The 23361-nt window shown below is 37.5% G+C and overlaps 1 protein-coding gene across 5 annotated transcripts in view; it reads left to right on the top strand.

Moving 5' to 3' along the window:
• JADE3 (jade family PHD finger 3) overlaps positions 1 to 16008 on the top strand; it is a 135052-nt gene extending 119044 nt beyond the window's left edge. For all 5 annotated transcript variants that reach the window (XM_039866397.1, XM_039866400.1, XM_039866396.1 and 2 more), the window contains 3 exons: positions 8901 to 9371; positions 10883 to 11000; positions 12924 to 16008. In XM_039866397.1, the coding sequence (XP_039722331.1) occupies positions 8901 to 9371; positions 10883 to 11000; positions 12924 to 13837 (1503 nt within the window). In that variant the 3' untranslated portion in view covers positions 13838 to 16008. The remainder of the gene's footprint in view (positions 1 to 8900; positions 9372 to 10882; positions 11001 to 12923) is intronic.
• Positions 16009 to 23361: the final 7353 nt, after the last annotated feature.

Below are 23361 nucleotides of genomic sequence, written 5' to 3' on the forward strand. Positions count from 1 at the left end.
TGCAGTGTTAGGTAGATGTGCTGGTGGGAATCTACAGAAGTGCTCTTGATTGTTTTAATTTCCTCAGTGAGGTAGGAAGCAGGATCATCAGGTGAGAGTAAGAATGTGGGTAGGTCTAGAAGTTTGAGGAAAGAAGAGGTGCGAAATAGTTTTATGGTTTAAGGAAGTGCATTGTCAGTACCAGACTTTATTAAAGACCTACCTCCCGTTGAGGGGGCGTGAACTTCAAGTGACCTTTTTAAGTGTGGTTGTATTTTTCTCTACCTCTATTCTCCTTATACTAATGGAGTGTTCTTTGTTTTCCATGGTTGGCACCTACTTTTCCTAGGGGAAAACAGACCAAAACCTTTTTTTCCTTTTAAATTAACACTAAGTAAATTCCAAACCCATTAGTAATTTAGCATCTTGCTTCCTGTATGAGAATGAAAAATATAGTAAACAAATACAGGTAACCCTTGAACCATGCAGAGGTTAGGGGTGCCAAACTTCCATGCAGCCAGAAATATAGCATAACTATAGTCAGCCCTAACCTCAGATTTGATTCTTAAACAACATAGGTTTGAACTGCACAGGTCAATTGGAAAATCCATGTCTAAGTGAACCCACACAGTTCAGACCTACATGTTCAAGGATCAACTATGCAGTAATTCAGTAAGGATTGAGTTTTATTAGCATCATTGTTCTTCGGAGGTTTATTAAAGAGACTTTGTGATTAGTAACATATTTTAGGTATTTTGCTTTATAAACCCTTTGGAAATTTCTTAACCATGAATTGTGTTTATTCTTCCTAACTGCCAACAGTGGGAATACCTGCATCTCTCCTTTTGATTTCAGAACATTCACTGGGCAAGGATAGAATCTAACACTGTTGTGTTTGGGGTCTAGACTAGTCAATATCTGCAGCTTCCATATCTGGGAGCTAAACTTTTCCCATGAACATGAAGGCTTCTGATAATTCTGGAACTTATCCTAAAGACTGGGTTCAAATCAGATGCACAGAGAGCTTTGAGTTTTACCTAGACCCTGAACACAGTCCCTCTAACTGCAGCTTTTGAGAATTCCTGTAGGGTCCTTATATATCTTATCTTTAAGCCCCATTCAACCTAGATCCAGATGCTTTAGGCCTTCCCTGAGAAGAAAGAACTAATAGTGGTTAAGGATATGACCTTTGGCACCAGACCACCACCCAACCAGCTCCACAAATGACAGATCCAGATGGCATACTCAGCAGGCATCAGAACAGCCCCACTAAAGCAAATACTGCTCCATAGGGTCAGCCTCTGCACAACAGCTCTCCACTGTAGTCATGGCTGGTCTTCAATAACCAATTAGCCTGAGAGTCAGTCCCTCCCATTGATGTGCTGACAGCACTCAAGGCTCAACTACAAAAGGAGTGCAAACAACCAACACCAGGGACACCTGGAGCACCTGGTTCAGGTGACCAGGGAGACCGTGCCACTGGGCCCCACCTAATGCCACTGGATACTTACTACATAAGGCCATTCTACCAAGACCAGAGACATAGAACTACCTAATACATAGAAATAAACACAGGGAGGCAACCAAAATCAGAAGACAAAGACACATGTCGCAAATGAAAGAACAGAACAAAGCACCAGAAAAAGAACTAAACAAAGTAGAGAAAAGCAATCTACCAGATGCAGAGTTCAAAACACTGGTTATAAGGATACACAGTGATCACAGTGAGAACTTCAACAAAGAGATAGGAAATATAAAAATGGAGATAGAAAACATAAAAAAAGAACCAGTCAGAAATGAAGAATACAGTAACTGAAATGAAGAGTACATCACAGGGAATCAACAGTAGATTAGATGAAACAGAGGATCAAATTAGCAATTTAAAAGACAAGGTAGCAGAAAACACCCAGTCAGAACAGCAAAAAAGTAAAAAAAAAGAATCCAAAAAAATGAGAATAGTCTAAGTGCCTCTGGGACAACATCAAGTGTGTCAACATTCACACCATAGGGGTACCAGAAGGAAAAGAGAGAGACCAAGGAATGGAAAACCTATTTCAGGAAATAATGACTGAAAACTTCCCTAACTGGTAAAGGAAATAGACATACAAGCCCAGGAAGCACAGAGTCCCAAACAAGACGAACCCAGAGAGGCCCACACCAAGACACATCATCATTAAAATGCCAAAGGTTAAAGAAAGTAATCTTAAAAGCAGCAAGAGAAAAGCAGTTAGTTACAAGGGAGCTGCCATAAGACTGTCAGCTGATTTCTCAACAGAAATGTTGCAGACCACAAGGGATTAGCACAAAATACTCAAAGTGATGAAAAACAAAGACCTACAACCAGGATTACTCTACCCAGCAAAGCTATCATTTAGATTTGAAGGACAGATAAAGAGCTTCCCAGACTAGAAAAAGCTAAAGAAGTTCATCACCACCAAACTCATATTATGAGAAATGTTAAAGGGACTCCTTGAAGAAGGAGGAAGAAGAGGAGGGGAAATATGAATAATAAAATGGCAATAACTACACATCTATCAACAATTACTTTAAATGTAAGTGGATTAAATATTCCACTCAAAAGATAGGATGGCTGAATGGATAAGAAAACAAGACCCTTATATATGCTACCTATAAGAGACTGACTTCACTATACAGGTTCCTCCAGAAATTTAAAATGGAACTACTATATGACCCAGCAATTCCACTTCTGAGTATTTATCTGAAGAAATCCAAAACACTAATTCGAAATATACACACCCCTATGTTCATTGCAGCATTATTTACAATAGCCACAATATGGAAGCAACCAAAGTGTCCATCAGTAGACAATCAGATAAAGAAGAGGTGGTACATATATACAATGGAATATTACTCGGCCATAAAAAAAAAAAAAGAATGAAATCTTATCATTTGTAAAAACATGGATGGACCTGGAAGATATTATGCTGAGTGAAATAAGTCAGAGAAACACAAATACCATATGATCTCACTTATATGTGGAACCTAAGGAACAAAATAAACAAAACAGAAACAGACTCATAGATGCAGGGAACAAGCTGATGGTTGCCAGATGGGAGGGGGTTTGGGGATGAGGTGAAAAAGATGAAGGGATTAAAAAGTACAAATTAGTAGTTATGAAATAGTCATAGGGAAGTAAAGCATAGAGAATATAGTCAATAATATTGTAATGGCTATGTATAGTGCCAGATGGGTGCTAGACTAGTCAGGGTGATCATTTCATAAATTATATAAATGTCTAATCACTATGCCGTATACCTGAAAGTAATATAAAATAATATAGAATGTCAGCTGCAATCGAAATATCAAAACAGAGGGGGAAAAGGTGAAGGGGAATAAGAGGCTCAAATTTCCAGGTATAAAATAAGTCATGGGGATGTGTATAGCATAGGGAATATAGTCAATAATATTGTGATAGCATTGTATGGTTTCAGATGATTGCTGGACTTATCATGGTGGTCACTTCTTTAGGTATATAAATGTCAAATAAGGTGTACACCTGAAACTAATACAATATTGTATGTTGGCTGTATTTTAATAAAAATATTTGGAAAAAAACTCACTTCGGATTGAAAGACACACACAGACTGAAAGTAAAGGTTTAGGAAAAGATACTTAATGAATATGGAAACAAAAAAAAGCTGGGGTAGCAATACTTATGCCAGACAAAATCAACTTTAAAACAAAGGCTATAACAAGAGACAAAGAAGGACCCAGTAATCACACTTCTGAGTATTTATCTGAAGAATCCCAAAACACTACTTCAAAGGGATATGTGCATCCACATGTTCATTGCAGCATTATTTATAATAGCCAAGATATGGAGGCAGCCTGGGTGTCCATCAATGGATGAATGGATAAAGAGGAGGCAATACATACATACAGTGGAATATTATTTGGCCAGAAGAAAGAAGTCTTGCCATCTGCAACAACATGGATAGACCTAGAGGGTATTATGCTGAATGAACTCAATCAGTCAGAGAAAGACAAATACCATATGATTTCACTTACATGCGGAATCTAAAGAACAAAATAAAACAAATCATAGATACAAAGAACATTTTGATCATTTCCAGGTGGGAGGGGAGTTGTGGGGGATGGGTGAAAAAAAGGAAGGGATTAACAAGTACAAATGGGTAGTTACAAAATAATCATGGGGATGTGAAGTATAGCATATGGAATATAGTCAATAATATTATAGTAACTATGGTGTTAGATGGGTATAGATTTATCAGGGTGATCACTTTGTAAGTTATATAATGCCTAATCTCTGTGTTTTACACCTGAAACTAATATTGTATGTCAACTGTAATTGAAAAATAAATTATTTTTAAAAAGGAAAAAAAAAAGAATATGGCTTTTGGAGCCAGACTCCTGGAGTTCAGATCCTGGTCTACTATATCTGTGCTTCAGTTGACACATCTGTAATGGAGGTAATAATAGTACCTACTTATTAAGGTGGTAAAGAGCTAAGCACAGTGCCTAACAGATAGTAGTAAATACTTAGTGATCCTAGTAGTTGTACTTGTTATTACTGTTTATATTATTATTCCCTGAAGTCAATCTGTCTTTCTTGATGGAAAGCCTTAGCATTTATCCTGCCAAACTGAATAGAATATCAAATAAAGTCAGGATAAACAAGTGGGCCACCATGAGTTTACCATTAGGCTAATATGAGTTTGACTATAAGGGAAGTGACCTTTTTAAAAACAAAGGAAAATTTTTGACAAGTGAGGAAATGCAAGTATATCTACTCAATGACTATTAAAGGTGGTACTCAGTAGAGAAGGAAATTAAATATTGAGATTAAAGGGCACCAAAAAAAATTAAAAAGAGGGAAAGTGCTTTAATATCTTTCTTATATATTCCAAATTGTTCTAAGACACTTCAAATCTCTTCCTTCAGGAGTTTATGGTCTGTTGAGGGAGGCCAGATATAAACATGGGAAAAGTTAAATAATAATGAAGCGACTTCTCCCCTCAGACCTTAAAGACCTTTAGGGATGAGAGATCAGAAGGACCAGTGGCTACTGTTGGTGCTAGAGTTTAAGTACACAGTGGCTGAAATAGATTTTATAGGCTAACTTGAGCCATTTATGACATTGTTTCAGTGACCAAGTTTTGAGAAAATTGTTCTGATACCACCCATTTGTCTGTTCATGGATTATTGGGGATTAAGGGCAAGAACTGCTGAGTACATATGCACCAGGCTCTTTGTATTCCAGGCAGGTGTCATCTGCTTTTGAGGAAGACGCACTATTTTTCTCTTGGCAGGGGTGGGTGACAAAATATTTCTTTAAGGAAGCACCTTAATTCCTAAATCAGGCTCTGGTGTTCTTTTTCAAGATTTTTATTCAAACCATTCTATCTGATGCAGTTCTCATCTCACAGAAACTCCCCTTACACATTTCCTTCTAATGAAAGTATTTTAAAAACTCATTTTTCTACAATTTCTGAAGAATATATAGAAAGTTATTTTTCCCTCTTTAAAAATAAATAAACCACAATGAGATACCACTTCATACTCAGTAGGGTAGTGATACTCAAAAAGGCAGACCATAACAGTTATTGGCAAAAATGTGGAGAAATTGGGACCCTCATGCATTGCTAGTGGGAATGTAAAATATGCAGCCACTGTGAGAAAGAATCTGTCAGTTTCTTAGAAAACTAAATGTAGAGTTAACATACAGCCCAGCAGTTTCACTTACTAGTATATTCCTGCAATTAAAGAGGCCCCTAAGACCACTCTCAGGTTCAATAATTCACTAGAACTCAGAAAAGCCATTATACTCATGTTACAGTCTATTAGAATGAAAGGATACAGATTAAAATCAGCAAAGGAAAGAGGTACATAGGGCAGGGCCTGGGAAAGAACAGGTATGGAGCTTCTAGTTGTCCTCTCCAATTAGAATCTTGTGGACTTATTTCTCCTAGCAATGATGTGTGATAATGCAGAGTATTGCCTGCCAATTAGGGATGCTCACTGAAGCGTTGGTGTCCAGAGATTTTATCAGAAGTTGGCCAAGTAGAAACCGCTGACCATCCGCATGATCCCTCCAGAGATTAGGCTGATACCACATAGCCCAAAGCTTCCAACATAAATCACATTGTTAGCTTAGACTATCTGACATGGCCCAAAACCCCCAGGTAAACAAAAATACTTATCAGGCAGGGCACTCCAAGGATTTAGAGAATGCTTCTCAGGAGCTGGCGGCAAAGGATCAAATCTTTCTTTGGGCAAGGTTAATCTTTTACTGCACATTACCAAAGAGATATACGAATATATGTCCACACAAAAACTTGTACACAAATGTTCATAGCATTATTTTATAAAAGCCAAAAAGTGAAAATTCAAATGACCATCAACAGGTGAATGGAAAAACAAATGTAGTATATCCATACAATAGAATATTATTTAGGCATATTTTTAAAGGAATGAAATTCTGATACATGCTACAATGTAGATGAACCTTGAAGACATGCTAAGTAAAAAAAGCCAGATATAAACAGCCATATATTATATGAAACAGCCTGTTTACATAGACACAAAGTAGCTTAGTGGTTGGGCAGGTCTGGGATTGTGAACAGGGCATGATTGCACATCAGCACAAGATTTCTTTTGAGGGGGGAATCGAAAATGTACTGAAATTACATATGGTGACAGTTATACAATTGTAAATATACTAAAAACCATTGAAGTGTATACTTAAAATTGGTGAGTTTTATGGTATGTAAATTATATCTCAATTAAGCTGTTTTTAAGAGGCATAAGAATACCTCCCCTATCACCTTAAGTGGTTACAGTAGACATTTGTTTAATTAAACTGCCAAATGTTTTGGGGGGAAAAGGTTAAATAGGTTTTTGATTGGCACCAGAACTTGGTTGGCATTTCTCCTTTACCACCAAGATATATAGACTTCGAGCTATAAATATCATAGAATGACCTTAGTTTTTGAAACTAGATGAATTTTATGGCAGAGTTTCCTAAGGACATTACATTTTTCATCTAGGTACCCAATTCTTATTCGTGTATTACCTTTTATTCTGAGTAATTTTTACTTATGTCTCTACATTCTATAAATTCAACCCAAGAGATGATCTGTTTTTAGCTTCCCAATAGTAGTAGTTTTATGTCACATATTCATTTTCTTAAATAGGAAACAATCTTTTTGTTTTCTCATCCCATATTTTTATCTGTTATTAAACAGCAAAAGAACACTACGCTAACATTTAATCTTTTGCTAAAGAATGCCTTTTGCTTCTTATTTTTTAAATGACTGGCTAGTTTCCTAGCCTAGCAATGATAAAAGGTACCCAGATAAAAGTACATTGGGGGCTTTAATCCTCATTGTCATGAGGCTTTTCAAATACATGGAAGTTTTAAGCATACAGATTTCAGTGTAATATAACAAACTTTCCCAATAGAGCTGTCCAACACTGGGGTGGCAAATGCTAGAGAAATCTAGTAAATGGCTAGATTACCACTTAACTAAAAAGTGGAAGGAGTTAGAGGTGGGGGTCCAGTAAAGATAGAAAATCAGGTAAAAGCAATGATAAATGTGATGCTAGGTAAGATGACCTTAGAATTATATTTCATCCCTGGGATTCTTTATCCTGTGAAATTAGTTTAAATGGAATCTGCCCCCCCCACCCATTAAAGCTTTGATGGTTGTCAGAATTCTCTTAGTTGTGGAATTTCTCAATCTATTATAAGGAAACCCATCAGGATTTGCATTTCTTTAGTCTTTATTCATATCCAAATTCATTCTCTATGTTTAGTTTTCAAAAACCCAACACATAGATAATTGAGCAGTCTGCCTTCCAGATGCAGGCTTCCAAAAGAGTTGAAACTTGACTTTAACCATAGGCATTCCCACTATATGCTTAGAAACAAATCCATTGTTTTCCCTCCTTCCTCTCCATAAACATAAATGTACCCGTGCATTTATGTTTGAAAGGAAAGCTGTAGTGTTGTAACCGTAACAAATGGTAATTGAGACTAACTGAAGCACAGGAGTATAGCAGTCATGGGCCAGATTCTCCCTGCTCTGCGTCCCTATGAATCCTCAGTGTGTGCTACACAGAGACACTTAACAAATATGTCACATCTGTGAATGGCAAAATACTATAAACTTAATTTCAGATTGTCTGTAATTATACTGTTCAATAGAACTTTCTGCAGTTATAGAAATATGTGCTGTTCAGTATGGTTGGAATGTGACTTGTATGACTAAGGAATTGAATTTTTAATTGTGTGTAATTTTAATTAATTTAAATTTAAATAGCTGCTTGTAGCTAATTGGCTACCATGTTGGACAGCATAGCTCTGTAAGAACAATTTCAAGAAGTTAGGATACTTAGTGGAGTTTCTGTAGCCTTTTTTAGAACCAGTAGATGCTCTGGCGATAATAATTGACTTTTTAAAATTAATTTGTTCAGAAGCATTTCTTGAGCACCTGCTTGCTCAGTAGTTGATGTGTGATGAATGTCACAGCTTCTGTCTTTAAGAGCTATGGTGAGGGATTTGACATTTATTATACAATAGGCACAGTGTGGAAAAGTACTGTCATAGAAGCATACAATAAGGTTATGTGGGAAACAGAATAGGTACAGCATAACTCTTTACAGGGGTCAAGGAAGATATCTCAGACAAACTTAATTCTTGAGCTGAAATCTTAAAGGGGAATTTGAAGTTTTGGGTTTTTTGTTTTTTGCCTCTGTTTTTGCTGTGTTCTATAGGAGCAGATTTCCTGGGTTACTTATAAAGCCTGTCATGATCAATGTAGAACCAACTTTCTCCCTGTCTTTCCTTTGCTTCCTATGAGCTCTCAGTTTAGGCCCAAGGATATAGGGCTTCCCTTCCCCTCAGCCCTGCTGCCCTGACACATCTTTTCTTCCTGCAGTGCTCGGTGAAAAGCTGCATCACTGCTTTCCATGTCACCTGTGCCTTTGAGCACAGTCTAGAAATGAAGACCATCCTAGATGAGGGAGATGAAGTGAAGTTCAAATCATACTGCCTCAAGCACAGCCAAAACAGGCTGAAACTTGGGGAGGCTGAGCACCCCCTACACCGGGCTGCAGAACAGAGCCAAGCCAAAAGCGAGAAAACCAGCCTGAGGGCACAGAAGCTTCAGGAGCTGGAGGAAGACTTCTATACCCTGGTCAATGTGGAAGATGTGGCCACAGAGCTGGGGCTACCCATACTAGCTGTGGACTTTATCTATAACTACTGGAAACTGAAACGGAAAAGTAACTTCAATAAGCCATTATTTCCTCCAAGGGAGGATGAAAGAAATTGCCTAGTGCAGCCAAAAGAGGAGAGTATTCACACTCGCATGAGAATGTTTATGCATCTACGGCAAGACCTAGAGCGGGTAAGGTGACCAGCTGTGACTAGTGTGTAGGTCTCAGTCTATATAGAAATGGAGGTCCTACTTCCATTTTTTTTAAGAATCAGCTAGCTCATTTATAGTGTGAGCTTCTGTGTCGTTGCTTATCTTCTGATTTTATTGTGGCCCCAGACATTGGGCTCAGTTTAAATTTTGGCAGGCATATTCAGGGAATTAGAGAGGCCTCACATATGTTTTATGAACCTTAAATCTGAAGTAAATCCTCATGTGGTTTATTTTAGATTCACTGTTGAGCCTAAATTGGATCAGTTATATTTTACTGACACACTTAATGAGATTGCGGGTTGAAAAAAGAATGAATTTTATTCAGGAAAGCACTAGATCAGAGTTTCCCAAACTCAGCACTATTGACATTTGTGCTGGATAGTTCTTTGTTGTAGGGAACTCTCCTTTGTTGTGGGGGACACTGTAAGATATTTAGTAGCATCCCTGCCCTCTACCCACTAGATGCCAGTAGCAAACCCCACCCCCACACACATACCCAGTTATGACAACCAAAAAAGTTTCCAGATTATCAGATGCCCCCTGGGGGTCAAAATCATCCTTGGTTGGGAGCTTGTGCACCATATAATTTCATTTAACTCATATATATCAGGTATCTACTAAGTTGATACTGCAGGGGTTCAAAGATAGGTTAGGCCCTATGTTTACCCTAGAGAATTTTATAATCAAGTATAATTATACAGATGGCATTTTTTACAGATAGGAAAAAAACCTATCTGTATAATTATACAGATAGGTTTTTTTCCTATGCTACCAGAATTTGGAAGGGATCTAATAGATTTGGCTCACATTTTAAAAATTTAACTCATACATATATAGCACTTACTGTGTAGCAACACTGTTCTAAGCATTTTGTAAATATTCATTTAATCCTAACTTTCCTATGAAGTAAGTGCTATTATTATTCCTACTTACAGATGAATAAACAAGGGCACAAAAAGATTGAATAATTTGTCCAGGTGGGGAGTATGAGAGGGAGGATTTTACCCTTGTGGTTGTGGAGACTTGGATGAGCTGAAAGAGTGAGCAAAAATTTTAGCCACTTCCAGTCTTCTCAGCAGACCTTTATCCAGCTAGTCTAGCACTCATTACAAAATTGTACTGGATACAGCATTGCCATTGTTTACTCAGGGATCTAAAAGGAAGGCTGAAATATTTAATCATCATTCAGTCTTTCCAGCCTGGCTGTGCAGATAAATATCAAGTCCAGGACACTGCAGGGAGAGTAGATTTCAGGAAGTGGCTTTGGGGCATTTTGCTTGTGCTGCTGATAGATATGAGAACTATGATCCCACTACTGATTATGCTGCATGAATTCCTGAGGAGTGGCTCTCATTATTCAGCTTTTGGGTTCTGCTCTCCTCACCACCTCTCCCCACCTGACTTTAGTTGTCTAAATTTTAGCTGAACAATTTTAATTGTCACATTTGCATATGACAAAAATCTCTATTTCCTGGGGGTTGGGCTTTCAGGTCCGAAATTTATGCTACATGATAAGCAGGAGAGAGAAGCTGAAGCTGTCACACAACAAAATACAGGAACAGATCTTCGGTTTACAAGTCCAGCTTCTTAACCAGGAAGTGCCTGCAGGTAACCTAAATATCAAAGATGATCTAGAAAATGTATAATTCTGGTTACATTCTGTTTTAACAACTTGAATTTTGTGTCAATTGTTTCACTTAAAAATCTTTCAAAATTCTTGTCCAATATCTCATTTGTTCTAGTCCACCCTGATATAACATAGTCCATTTCACCGTCAACTCATAAGACAAGAAATCCCAGGGTAGGGTTGGGGGAGTTGCAGGTCTAGGGCAGATAATCTAGGTTCCAAGAAGATATATGGGGCCATTAGTTGACACAATGAAATTATAATCATCGGATTCTTAAAAATCAAAAAAATAGTGTCTAATCCTAGTTTTCAGAAAACACTCATTCCAGGGCTAGTCATCTTAAAAATAGTCTGTTAAAACAAATCCTTAGCCAGAAGTTAGGAGATCTGGATTCTTGTGTCTTCGTTTATTCACTAATATTTGTTGAGCACCTACTATGGACTAAGAACTGAGCTAGAAGATAGAGCAGTCAGTGAGACAAAATCCCTGCCTGCAGGATATGCTGTCCATTGGTGAGAGAGGCAGGTGAGCATAATTACAGTGCCCTAAGCATGGGGAGCTTGGCTAAATTTTAGCTGAACATACAAATGTCACAAATTCGGTGACATTTGTAACCTCCCTGTTTCTTATTTAACACAGAGAGTGGTGGCAGAGCTTGGGTGACCAGGGGTCACTGGGCAGAGTGTTCAGAATGTAGCTCCTGCTGAGAAGCAGCCATAGAGCAAGGGAGACACCCAGAAATGAGTTGTCAGGGGCATCAAAGACTCTGGGGTATTTTTGAGTATCATGGGTCACAGCAGAATGGTGTAGCAAGAGGTAGCATGGCTGCTTAGGGGCACCATGACAGACAAGACAAGGAGAACCAAAAGACAGCAAGGAGAACCTCCTGCATGCTGTTGGCTCCTAGACCATGTGCCTTCTGATTGTTAGGAGCCAGCTGTATAACTGTTTGCAGCATCAGCAGGTAGCAGCCCCTCATAGAAAAGGGGGCTGTGAGTGTTCAACATGGACCCTTAGGGAACAAATGCTGCCTATTAGGGCACCTAGTAGTTGTCCTCTATGTCATTTTTGTGAGTCTACATTAAGATGGTAATAAGCAAAGGTCAAGTCCATATTCAAGGAATGCTTTTTTCATTTTAGAGCACTCAAAATAATAGAGGAAGATTTGTTCTAAATGTGACTGTAAGGTGACAAAACTAGGTAACTGATTGCCAGTATTCCCCAGGCCACGCACATAGCAGGCCACTGGCAGAAACGTCATGATTCTTTTCTACTGGTTTTGCCACCACAAAACCTGCCCCACACCTCCATGATGGTCATTCATAGTGGGGAGATTTTTTTAGGTTAAGGACATAAAATACACAGGAACTGCCCACTACGACTTCCGCTAATGCCAGATAAAACCCATACTCACATACTCTTCACCCACCAAAGCCTGTTTTACATTCCTGAGGGTTTGTGTTTGACTTGCTTTATGATAGCTAGGAGAGATTGGAGGGTGGGATCTGAAATGTCATGTGCAGTACCCACATGCATGCACACACAGACACATAAAGAAGGATACCCTATTTGTGTGTCATTGCTGGTGACATTCTTTTTAGAAATGGAAGGGGCAGAAATGAGGATGTAGGAGGCAGCACACTAGTCTTTGTGATCATTTTACAGACTGGGAGAACAGAGGTAAAGAGATCGAGAGTCACACAGCAAACGGCGTTGCTGAGTTTTCCCCTACCCTAACCTCTGTTTCAGCTCACTCCAGTTGCTATACTATGATGTACATACGTATCAAAGACAGGTGCTTGTTTGATGTTTGGAAGAGTGGATATGTGAACCCACTCTGCCATGAGCACATGTGCCATTATTTAAATTGGTTGTTAAAATGAATCTTTCTTTTTGATCTCAGGACTTCCTTTGACAAGTGCACTAGAAAACTCATTGTTTTACCCACCACCAAGAATTACCTTAAAGTTAAAAATGCCCAGATCAGCCCCAGAAGACTGCCGAAGCAGCTCCATGGAGCCTGATCACGGACCCCTCTCTCCTGACAGCAACTCCCCTGTTCAAAATATAAGGAGCACGCAAGTGCCTCAGGAATCACTAGACAGGAGAATGAAATCATACCCGAGGTATCCATTAGAGAGCAAGAATAACTGTTTGCTGGCCAGTCTTGGCCATTCTAGGAGTGAAACAAAGGATCCCAGTCCTGCTTGGAAAACTCCATCTTCGGAGTTCTGTCATGGGCAGTCACAGGGAAAGCCTCTGGTCCTTCACACTGCCCTTCATGGGCAGTCTTCCATTGGGAATGGGAAAAGTCAGCCTAACTCCAAGGTTGCCAAATCAAATGGCCTGGAGGGCAGCTGGTCTGGGGATGTCACCCAAAAAGACAGTTCAAGTGAGATGTTCCGTGGCCAGGAGTCCATGCTCAGCTCCCACCTGGCCAGTCAGGGCAGCAGCTTTAGAAAATCTACCGTGGAACACTTCAGCAGGTCCTTTAAGGAGACCACCAATAGGTGTGTGAGGACCACAGAGGACCTCCAGTGCTATGGGAAGCCAACCAAGAATATTAACCCCAGGGAGCAGCTCTGGGGCAAGCAGCTTGTCAGGCGGTCTGCAGGGAGAGCTCCATATCAAGAAAACGATGGCTATTGCCCAGATTTGGAGCTGAGTGATTCAGAAGCAGAAAGTGATGGGAGTAAAGAGAAAGTCAAGGTAAGGAGAGACAGCTCAGACAGGGAAAACCCTCCTCACGACTCTAGACGGGATTCCCACAGTAAAAGCAAGACATATCCTCTTTCTCACAGTTCAATGCAAAGGTGATTGACAGTTTCCAAGGATAACTCCGTCTTTGCCTTTGCTTCATATATTGTGGAAAAAACCATACATTAAAAGGATTCTGACATATGTTGGGAGAAATTATAGAGAAAAGAATAAAATGTTTCCACAATAAATTGTCTTGCAGTTTCTGAACCAGTTTCAAGTCTAGTTTTCACAAGCACATTATAAGAATTGCAGATTGTCCACAGTTTTTTTTTTCTTTTTTTTTCTTTTTGGCCAGAGATTGTTGAGAACAACTGGGCCCAGAGTATTCAGTAAATACTTTGGGGCAACTTTCCAGTTATATTAATACATTGATATGCATATGTATTAAGAATCTGCATTGTTAATGGATTTACAAGAGACCGTGATTATCAGACACTAAAACTTCTTATCTTTTGAAGCTACAGGATATAACTCCCAGAACTCCTGTCTGTAGGAAGTTTGTAACTCCACTGGTGTCTGGAAACCCTCCTCAGGGATAGACCAGGGACCAACATCTCAAATACTGTCAGACTCATTACCTTCTTCCTTTGCTCTGTGGAAGGTTGAGTTCCTTTCAAAAGATTTTAATTTACCAAGTCAATACACCTGATGCTTATAAGTGTCCAGTGCCTGTTCTTAGACTTGCTTGTTGAGGACACACTTGTAACTCTTTCACCCAGCTAACAAGCTTAAAAGGCTAACTTTTGAATAGTGTTTACAAAAAGTACTACTTTCAAGGAAAATGCTCTGATTCTCTCAGCATAGGCATTTGTGAAGGATCCCAGAGCCTTTCCCAAAATGAGACCATTTCTGGGAGATTTATACCAGGTCAGGGTTTTTGTGTTATTGTTTTCAAATAAGTTTGACTTAAATAAGTTTGGCTGACAGTTTTTGTATACCTGCTTTAATGTTTATAAAATTTTTATTGAGGTATAATTAAAATATAATAAAATGCACAGAGGTTTAGTATTCTTACCTGCTTTAATTTTGAAACAGATTTTTATTGTCAAACAGAATTTGAAAGCATGTGTTTAACACATGGATATAATTTAGCTTTGTACCAACTTTGAATCCGAAGCAATTTCCCAAACAAAAAGGCTGGAGCCATTTTTCAGAAGTTGCTTATACCCTGTTCCCAAACTATCAGCCTTGATTAATTTTGGGGAGGAAGAGAATTATTACATTTGGGGGCGATAAAACATGTCTGTTTCCCATTTAAAGAAGTGGAAAATGTTACATTTTAAAATGTGAAGCCAACTATAATTCTCTGCTCTCTTTTCTTCTTAGCCTTAAGTTAATATTCTCTTTCTTCTAGTTTGGGAAAGTGTAGTGAGAATTTTCAGAGAAAAGAGGCCATTTAAGGTTGTTTAAGTTGCTTACTGGTAAAACAGCCCAGCTGCAATAGGCGCCAGTCAATAAAGGCGGGGGCTCTTCTTCTTACCATCAATATGGGAAACAGCAGTTTCCTCTCCCCACTTTTGTTTTTATCGCCTTGTTAATGGATTTCTTTGCTTTTGTTTTTGCCTCCTTTTCTGGAAACTTCTGTATTTTGCCTCTTCTTTGGTCATACCTTCAATGTGTTTCTTTTATACCTGTGTACATGTGTGAACATGCTCCAACATGTGAGAGATGTCCTGTATTTTGTTTGAATGGAAAAAGCTATGGATTATCCAAAGGAGGAATAGAATTTCTCCTATTTATGCACTAGGTTCCTGTACTTTTTTTTTTTTTGAGTTCTCTTGGGGTAGATATTAATTTGACACTCATGGCAGTAAAATGATAATGGAGCTGTATCATCAACTCCTATTAGAGGCCAGTACAGTAGCCGATGTCCCTTCATGACTTTCAATTCTGAGTGGAGGAAAAGCAAACATCGAAAAAGTGCTTCAGCCAAATTCCATATGTAATGCCATTGGGAAAGTATTGACTAAAATAATTTCAGTCAGGGAAATATAGTTGTGGTATTTTTACAGGATTTTCCTAAATGAAGAAGCCTTCAGTTGTGTAAATTTCAATTGCCCCAAAATGTATTTGCTACATTTTGCTGTTGTTTGAAGTATTACCTCTTAACCTTCGTTATTTTTTTCATTTTGTCTTATATAGTCCAGTTTTCCAAGATAAACTCAAGTCTTTTTTTCAAATGTCACCTTTTTACCAATAATTTTTCATTAAATTATAAAAACTGCTAACTTCTGTCAGTGTGGTAATTTTTATTTTGGCCTGTGGGTTTTAGAAAATCTTACATATGTGCCTTTTATATTTAAAAAATCTTATTCATTAAACAAAACGTGGGGGGGGGAGGAAAGAGGAGGAGGAGGAGAAGAAATTGAATGTTTAGAAGCACAAATTCATGACTCATGTCAATACCAGGGATCAAAGATAACTCCAGGGATTGGACTCTACCCAGAAGTCAGGAGTTCATTAGGCTGATAAAACAAAAACCTCAGGATCATCATTTAAAAAATCATCAGGGAAATGGATCCTATCTACAGTCACAAAATTCAGGAGGCTTAAATCAGGCATCACTTAAATATACATCTTTACAATATTGATTCTATTTGGAGTGACTGTATTAATCTACAAAGGCAAATTCATCAAGAGGGCATAAAAATCCTAAATGTTTATACACCTAATAACATAGCTTCAAAATGCATTAAGAAAATACTGATAGAACTGCAAGGAGAAATGGACAAATCCACAAATTATAGTTTATGACTACAGCAGAACAAGTACACAGAAAATCAATAAGGACATAGGAGATTTGAACAAAACTATCAACCACCTAGATATAAATTCACAATTATCACTCTACCCTACAACAGCGGAATATACATCCTTTTCAAACGCAAATGGAACATTTACCAAGATACACAGTCTGGGCCATTAAACAAGTCTTAATAGATGTAAGAGGATTCAAGTCAAAGTGTTTTCTGACCACAGTAGAGTGAAATTAGATATCAATAACAAACATCTCTAGAAAATCCAATTGTTGGAAACTAAACACTTCTAATACATGAGTCAAAGAAGAACTTAGAAAATTAGAAAGCATTTTGAACTGAATGAAAAGAAAACATAATTTGTGGGATGGTGCTAAAGCAGAACCTTTGGGAAATTCTATAGCACTAAATGCCTATATTAGAAAAGAAGGTTCTCAAATCAATGACCTCACCTTCCACCTTAAGAAATTCTAAAAAAGAGGAAATGAAATCCAAAGTAAGTAGAAGAAAGGACATAATAAAGGTCAGAGATGAAGTCAGTGAACTAGGGAAGAGAAAATCATTGAAACCAAAATGCTAGATCTTTGAGAAGATAAATTGATAAACCTCTAGTGAGACTAATCAGAAAAAAAAGAACAGGCAAATTACCAATACTAAAAATGAGAGAAATGACATTGCTACAGATTCTACAAATATTAAAAAGATAAGGGAATGTTATGAACAACTTTATGCTAGTAAATTTAACCATAAGGATGAAATGGATAAATTCTCTCAGAGACACAAACTACCAGAGCACATTCAAGAAGAAATAGATAAACTGAAATGCTCTTTATTATTAAATAAATCTGCAGTAAAAACTTTTTTATGAAGAAAACTCCAGGCCCAAATCACTTCACTGGTAGATTCTAATAAACATGTACATAACAGTATCCTACACCACCTTCCAACAAGCTGAACAGGAGAGAATAGTTCTCATCTCATTCTAGGAGACCAGCATTACGCTGATACCAAAACTGGACAAAGATCTGATAAAATTATAGACCAATATTATTCATAAAAGTAGATGTAAAAGCTCTTAAAACTTTAGCAAATTGAATCCCAACAATGTATCAAAAGGATAATACATCCCGATGCTTTAGCTCAGGTTGCTGTAACAAAAAAAAACTATGAATTGGGTGGCTTAAACAACAAATTTATTTCTCACGGTCTGGAAGCTGGGAAGTTCAAGATCAAGCTTCCAGCAGATTGCATGTCTGGTAAGGGCCTGCTTCCAGGCTAAGTAGATAGCCACCTTCTTGCTATGTTCTCTCACAGCCTTTTATAGGTGTGTACTCATGGAGAGAGAAATCTCTTTCTTCCTCTTACAAGGGCACTAATCCCATCATGAAGGTCCCACCCCCACAGTCTAATTGAATCCTAATAACTTCCCAAAGGCCCCACCTCCAAATACCATCATATTGGAGGCTAGGGCTTCAATGTATGAATTTGGGGAAGAACAAGAACATCCACTTCATAACAATAGCCAAGTGAGATTTATCCCAGAAATACAAAAAGATTGATTTAACATTCAAAAACAATCAATGTAACTCACCATATCTTGATAGATACATAAAAAGCATTTGACAAAATTCAATATCCATTCCTGATATTAAGGCTCAGAAACTTAGAGGAGAACTTCTTGAACCCAATAAAGGACATCTAAAAAACCTACAGCTAACATTATATTTAATGGTGACAGACACAATGCTTTCTCCCTAAGATCAGGAATAAGACAAGAATGTCCGCACTCACTACTCTTCAACATTGCACTGGAATTTCTAGCCAGCGCAATAGGCAAGAGAAAGAAATAAAGGCATCCTGATTAGAAAGAAAGAAATATAACTCTTTATTCTCAGGTGACATGATTTTTTATGTAGAAAATAAGATGGAATCTACAAAAAAGAAGCTACCAGAACTAACGAGTCCAGCGAGGCTGCAGAATAAAATGTCAATTTACAAAAATCTGTTGTATTTTATATACTGGCAAGTAGCAATCAGAAATTGAAATTTTAAAAATAATAGCATTTATATTAGCACCAAGAAATGTGAAATCCTTAGGTATAAACCTGCCAAAGGTGTGAAAGACCTGTACAATGACATCTACAAAACATTGCTGAGAGAAATGGAAGACCTAAATAAGTGAAATATATATCATGTTCATGGATTAGAATAGCGGTGCCCAACATTTTTAGCACCAGGGATGGGTGCTCCTATGAGAATCTAATGTCTGACAATCTGAGATGGAGCTGAAGCGGTGATGCTAGCGCTAGGGAGTGGCTTCAAATACAGATGAAGCTTCCCTTGCTCACCACTCATTTCCTGCTGTGTAGCCTAGTTCCTAACAGTCCATGGACTGGTACTGGTACGTGGCCCAGGGGTTGGGGACCCATGGATTAGAAGACTCAATATTATTAAGAAGTCAATTATCCCCAGATTGGTCTATAGATTCAATGCAACTCTAATCAAAATCACACCAGGGTGTTTTTATTTTGGGGGGACGGGGTGGAAGGGATTGACAAACCGATTTTAAAATTCATATGAAAGTGCAAAGGACCTAGGGTAGGCAAAACCACTTGGAATGAGAAGAATGGAGTTAGAGAACTGGCACTACCCGATTTCAAGACTTATAAAGCTACAGATTGTAATCAAAGCTCTGGTATTGGTGTAAATAATGGCATGTAGATGTAGACAATGGAACAAAATGAATTCAGAAGCAGACTCACACATATGTAGGCAACTGATCTTCAACAAAGGTGCACATTTAGTGAAAAAGGGATTGTCTTCAACAATCCTCTTCTCAAAAAATGTAGAACAATTGGATACCCATATGTAATAAAACAACCTCAATCCATACCTCATACTATATATAAAATTAATTAAAAACGGATCAAAGGCCTAAATTTAAAATCTAAAACTATAAAAGTTCTAGACAAAAACAAAGAAGAAAATCTTTAGGGCCTCAGTTAGGCAAAGATTTCTTAGATATGACACCAAAGCACTTTCCATAAAACATACTGGTAAATGAGACCATCAAAATTAAAAACTACTTTTTGAAAGACACTGTTAATAGAAAAGAGACGTCACAGAATGGGAGAAAAGATTTGCAAATCACATATCTGATAAGGGATTGGTATCCTAAATACGTCAGGACTCAAAATAACCAGAAAATAGTTTAATAAAAAATGAGCAATCTCACTTTGGTGAAGACATACACATAGCAAATACATGAAAAGATCCTCAAAACCATTAGTCATTAGGGCAATGCAAATTAGACCACAATGAGACCCCACTACACAGCTATTAGAATGGCTAAAATTGAAAAGGCCATACCAAGTGATGCTGAAGACGTATAGAACTGGAACTCCATACACAAGTGGGAATGTAAAATGGCACAACCACTTTGGAAAACAGGAAGCTTCTTACAAAGTTAAACATACACTTACCATGGGATCCAGCCATTCTGCTTATAAATATTTACTTGAGATAAATGAAAGCAAATGTTCATATAAAGACTAGTACACAAATGTTCATAGTAGCTTTATCTGTGATAGCCGAAACTGGAAACAACCTAAATGTCCATCAGCATTTGAATGGATAAACAAGTTATGGTATTTACATACAGTGGAATATCTCTTAGTAATAAAAAGGAATAAACTATGAACAGCAAAATAGATGAATCTCAAAATAATTATGCTGAGTGAAAGGAGCCAGACAAAACAGAATACATAGTGTATAATTCCATGTATATAAAAATCTGGAAAATGAAAACTAATCTAGAGTGACAGATCAGTGATTGCCTAGAAGTTAGAAACATGGAGGAACAGAAATGAGGGACAATAAAGGGACAGGAGGAAACTTGAGAGTAATGGATATATTCATTATTGTGATGATGGTGATGGTTTCAAGCATGTGTACATATGTCAAAACTAATCAAATTATACTTTTTATATATATCAGTTTATTGTATGTCTATGGTACATCAATAAAGCTATTAAAATAAAACCTTAAAAGAACTTTTTCGGTTGTGTCTTTGTGTCCCTAAGAATTTTGTTTCATCAGCCCGAAAGCAGGAAGTTTTATGCAGCCTCTGATGGGTAATGCTTGGACTTTAGCCAGGCTTTAGAGATGCAAGATTGCACAAGCACCATTCTTACAACCTGTGGAAGTTCTCATAGAGTCTTCTGAATCTAAAACTGCAACTCTTCTCTACTAAACACCTGCTTCCTTCATATTTTCCTGCTATCATGGTCTCTACCTGGCATAATTTATTCAGAGTCACTTTGAAATTACCATGGCCACATTGGAGAATTTTCAACATGAACAAAATTGTTAATTTAAGAGATACCTTAGAACAAAAATGAAAGAAACCCTCATGAGATTGCTTTTGTCTAAGAGAGAGGTCCCATTTTTTAACATACAAGACTATGTTAGCTTCATTTCTATATTTCAAGAATTAATGAATGATAGCTTTAAAATTATTTGGATTAGTAAAATTGTCAGTGGCCCAAGTTATTGTCTAAACCAGCTGTAAAATCAATATATATCCATCCATCTCTCTCTCTCTCTCTCTCTCTCTCATACACACACTTGTGTTTGTCAGAATGAAGTTTCTATATCCATACATTCCTCCCTCTCCAAAAAGGAACATAAATAGCCTTTAACAATGATAAGTTCATATTTGTCTGAAGCCAGCTCCCTGTTTTTTGTTCATTTGTCTGTCTGTTCCTCTCCCTCTTTTTTACCCTGTTGGGAAACTTTAAAGGTTAACTGATCAAAAAACATTCAGTTGTTATAAGTACACTCTAGGAATATCTAGTCCAGGTAAACTTTCAAAAATATTTAAAAGAAGAAAAGAAAATATTAAGTTATGTTTCTTTTTGTGGAAACTGAAACGTGTATTTATATAATAGCCTTTGTTTTTCTAGTTACGAGAAAAGAACTTAATTCCAAGATAAAGAAGAACTTTTAATATGACTGGGAGTCTTTAAAAATTAGTTTACCATTTAAAAATAATGTCAGCACAATATTTTAGTTTGTACAAAACCAGGGTTAAACTTTCTTAATTACCCACACTGGTTTTACGAGTTAAGTAAGTCACCATTATTGCCATAACTTCATATATGTGTGTATGTGTGCATGTGTGTGTGTGCGTGTGTGTGTGTATGAACAACTAAATGGAATGATAACATGTATTTTTAAAGAGTTTAATATGAAATTCTTAAATTGCTACAAATCACAAGGATTTAACATATTCACTAAAATTGAAATTTCTGGATCCTAACTAACATTTAGATCTTAAGCAAATGATTAAGTTAATAAATAATCTTTGGATGACTGGAGTTTCTAAGTAAAAAAAGATACAAAACACTGGTCACTAAAAGTAATTTTTTATTCTTCTTTCCTAGAATGGCACTGTTCTTATCCATAAATTCAGGAAAAGTGCAGAGAACTAATGGAATTCTAAAACCAAAATTATCAAAGTTCTCAGAAACCTCTTCAACATCCGTGGCCCAGAGTTTTGCCATTTTCCTTGATGGTAATGAGATCTGTCCACTCTAGAATCCACAAGTTGTCTCCTTCTAAGTTAATAATGGGTTGCCCCACACATTTGGAAAGCACTTCCAATCCTAGACTCTACCCTATTACAAGCTAATATAACTAATTACCGCAGGGAACTCATACACTATCTCAAGCTTTATTACCAGCAGGTAAGTACAAGCTGCACTTTTAAAACACCCACCTAAGCTGCCTCTGCATAATCTCAAACCTGAAGGTTTGGTTTTCTGAAAAGGCATCAGAAAAACTGCCCTTGATCCTCCAAGGAAAAGACATCAGGTACTGGTAGCAACTGACACAGCAATACAACCCCAAGGTATTGATACTCAAGTTCATGTTTCCCAACTTAAAAGAAATACATCACTTTATCCTGACTACCCGACAGCCATTCCACTGGGACACAAAACAGGAAAACTTAGGACCCCTCCAGAAACTGCTGACTGCAGAAGTGGGCAGCTTCTGCCCAAGATTAATTTTCTGATTCTTCAGCAGCCTTTTCTTTCTCTTTACCACTCATCTCACCTATTATTATTCTTTACACTCTCCAGTAAACAACTAAAAGGCGTCCTGTGTCTTTTGACCCTCTATGACCTTCTCCCACTTAAGGAAAAAAGCAAAACATTCTGATAGGTTTTTCTCAGATCATAGCCACTGCTCTGAATTTAACTGTTTGCTGACAAAAATTTAATCATTTTTCCTTTAAACACTTTAAAAGGTACATTTCCTTTCATAGACCCCCTCTGGTTCTTAAGCTTCTCTCACATTAATCCCAAATTTTGGTCATATAAAAGTTGACGTCACCTCAACAAAATGTTTCTACTGAAGTCATTACAATCCTATCAGCAAAACTCTGCCCATAAAGAATGGAACTAGTACTGGGGCTATGCCTGGCCACAATCATTTGTTCTCTTCATAGACGCTCCTCTGGGAACTGTTTAACTCCAGCCATGATATCTGCCCATTTCAAGGGACACATAATTAGCTCATGCAAATTGACATACACCCAATAGGGTCTGTGCCCCATTAAGATACTATTTCTTACATGGACATCAGTCTTATAACCACCTGCCACACACTGATTTTTCCTGTATATTTGAGGTAATTGTTAGAGACTTTCAGATATTTAAAACTACCACCCCTCCCATGAAACATGTTTTCCTGAAAAGAAGAGGCAAGCACAGGTGAATTTGGTTAACTGCCAGGAAAGATAACTGACCATGTGACTCTGTG

The sequence above is a fragment of the Pteropus medius genome, unplaced genomic scaffold (assembly GCF_902729225.1).
Source record: "Pteropus medius unplaced genomic scaffold, Ma_sr-lr_union100, whole genome shotgun sequence".
NCBI classification, from domain to species: Eukaryota; Metazoa; Chordata; class Mammalia; order Chiroptera; family Pteropodidae; genus Pteropus; species Pteropus medius.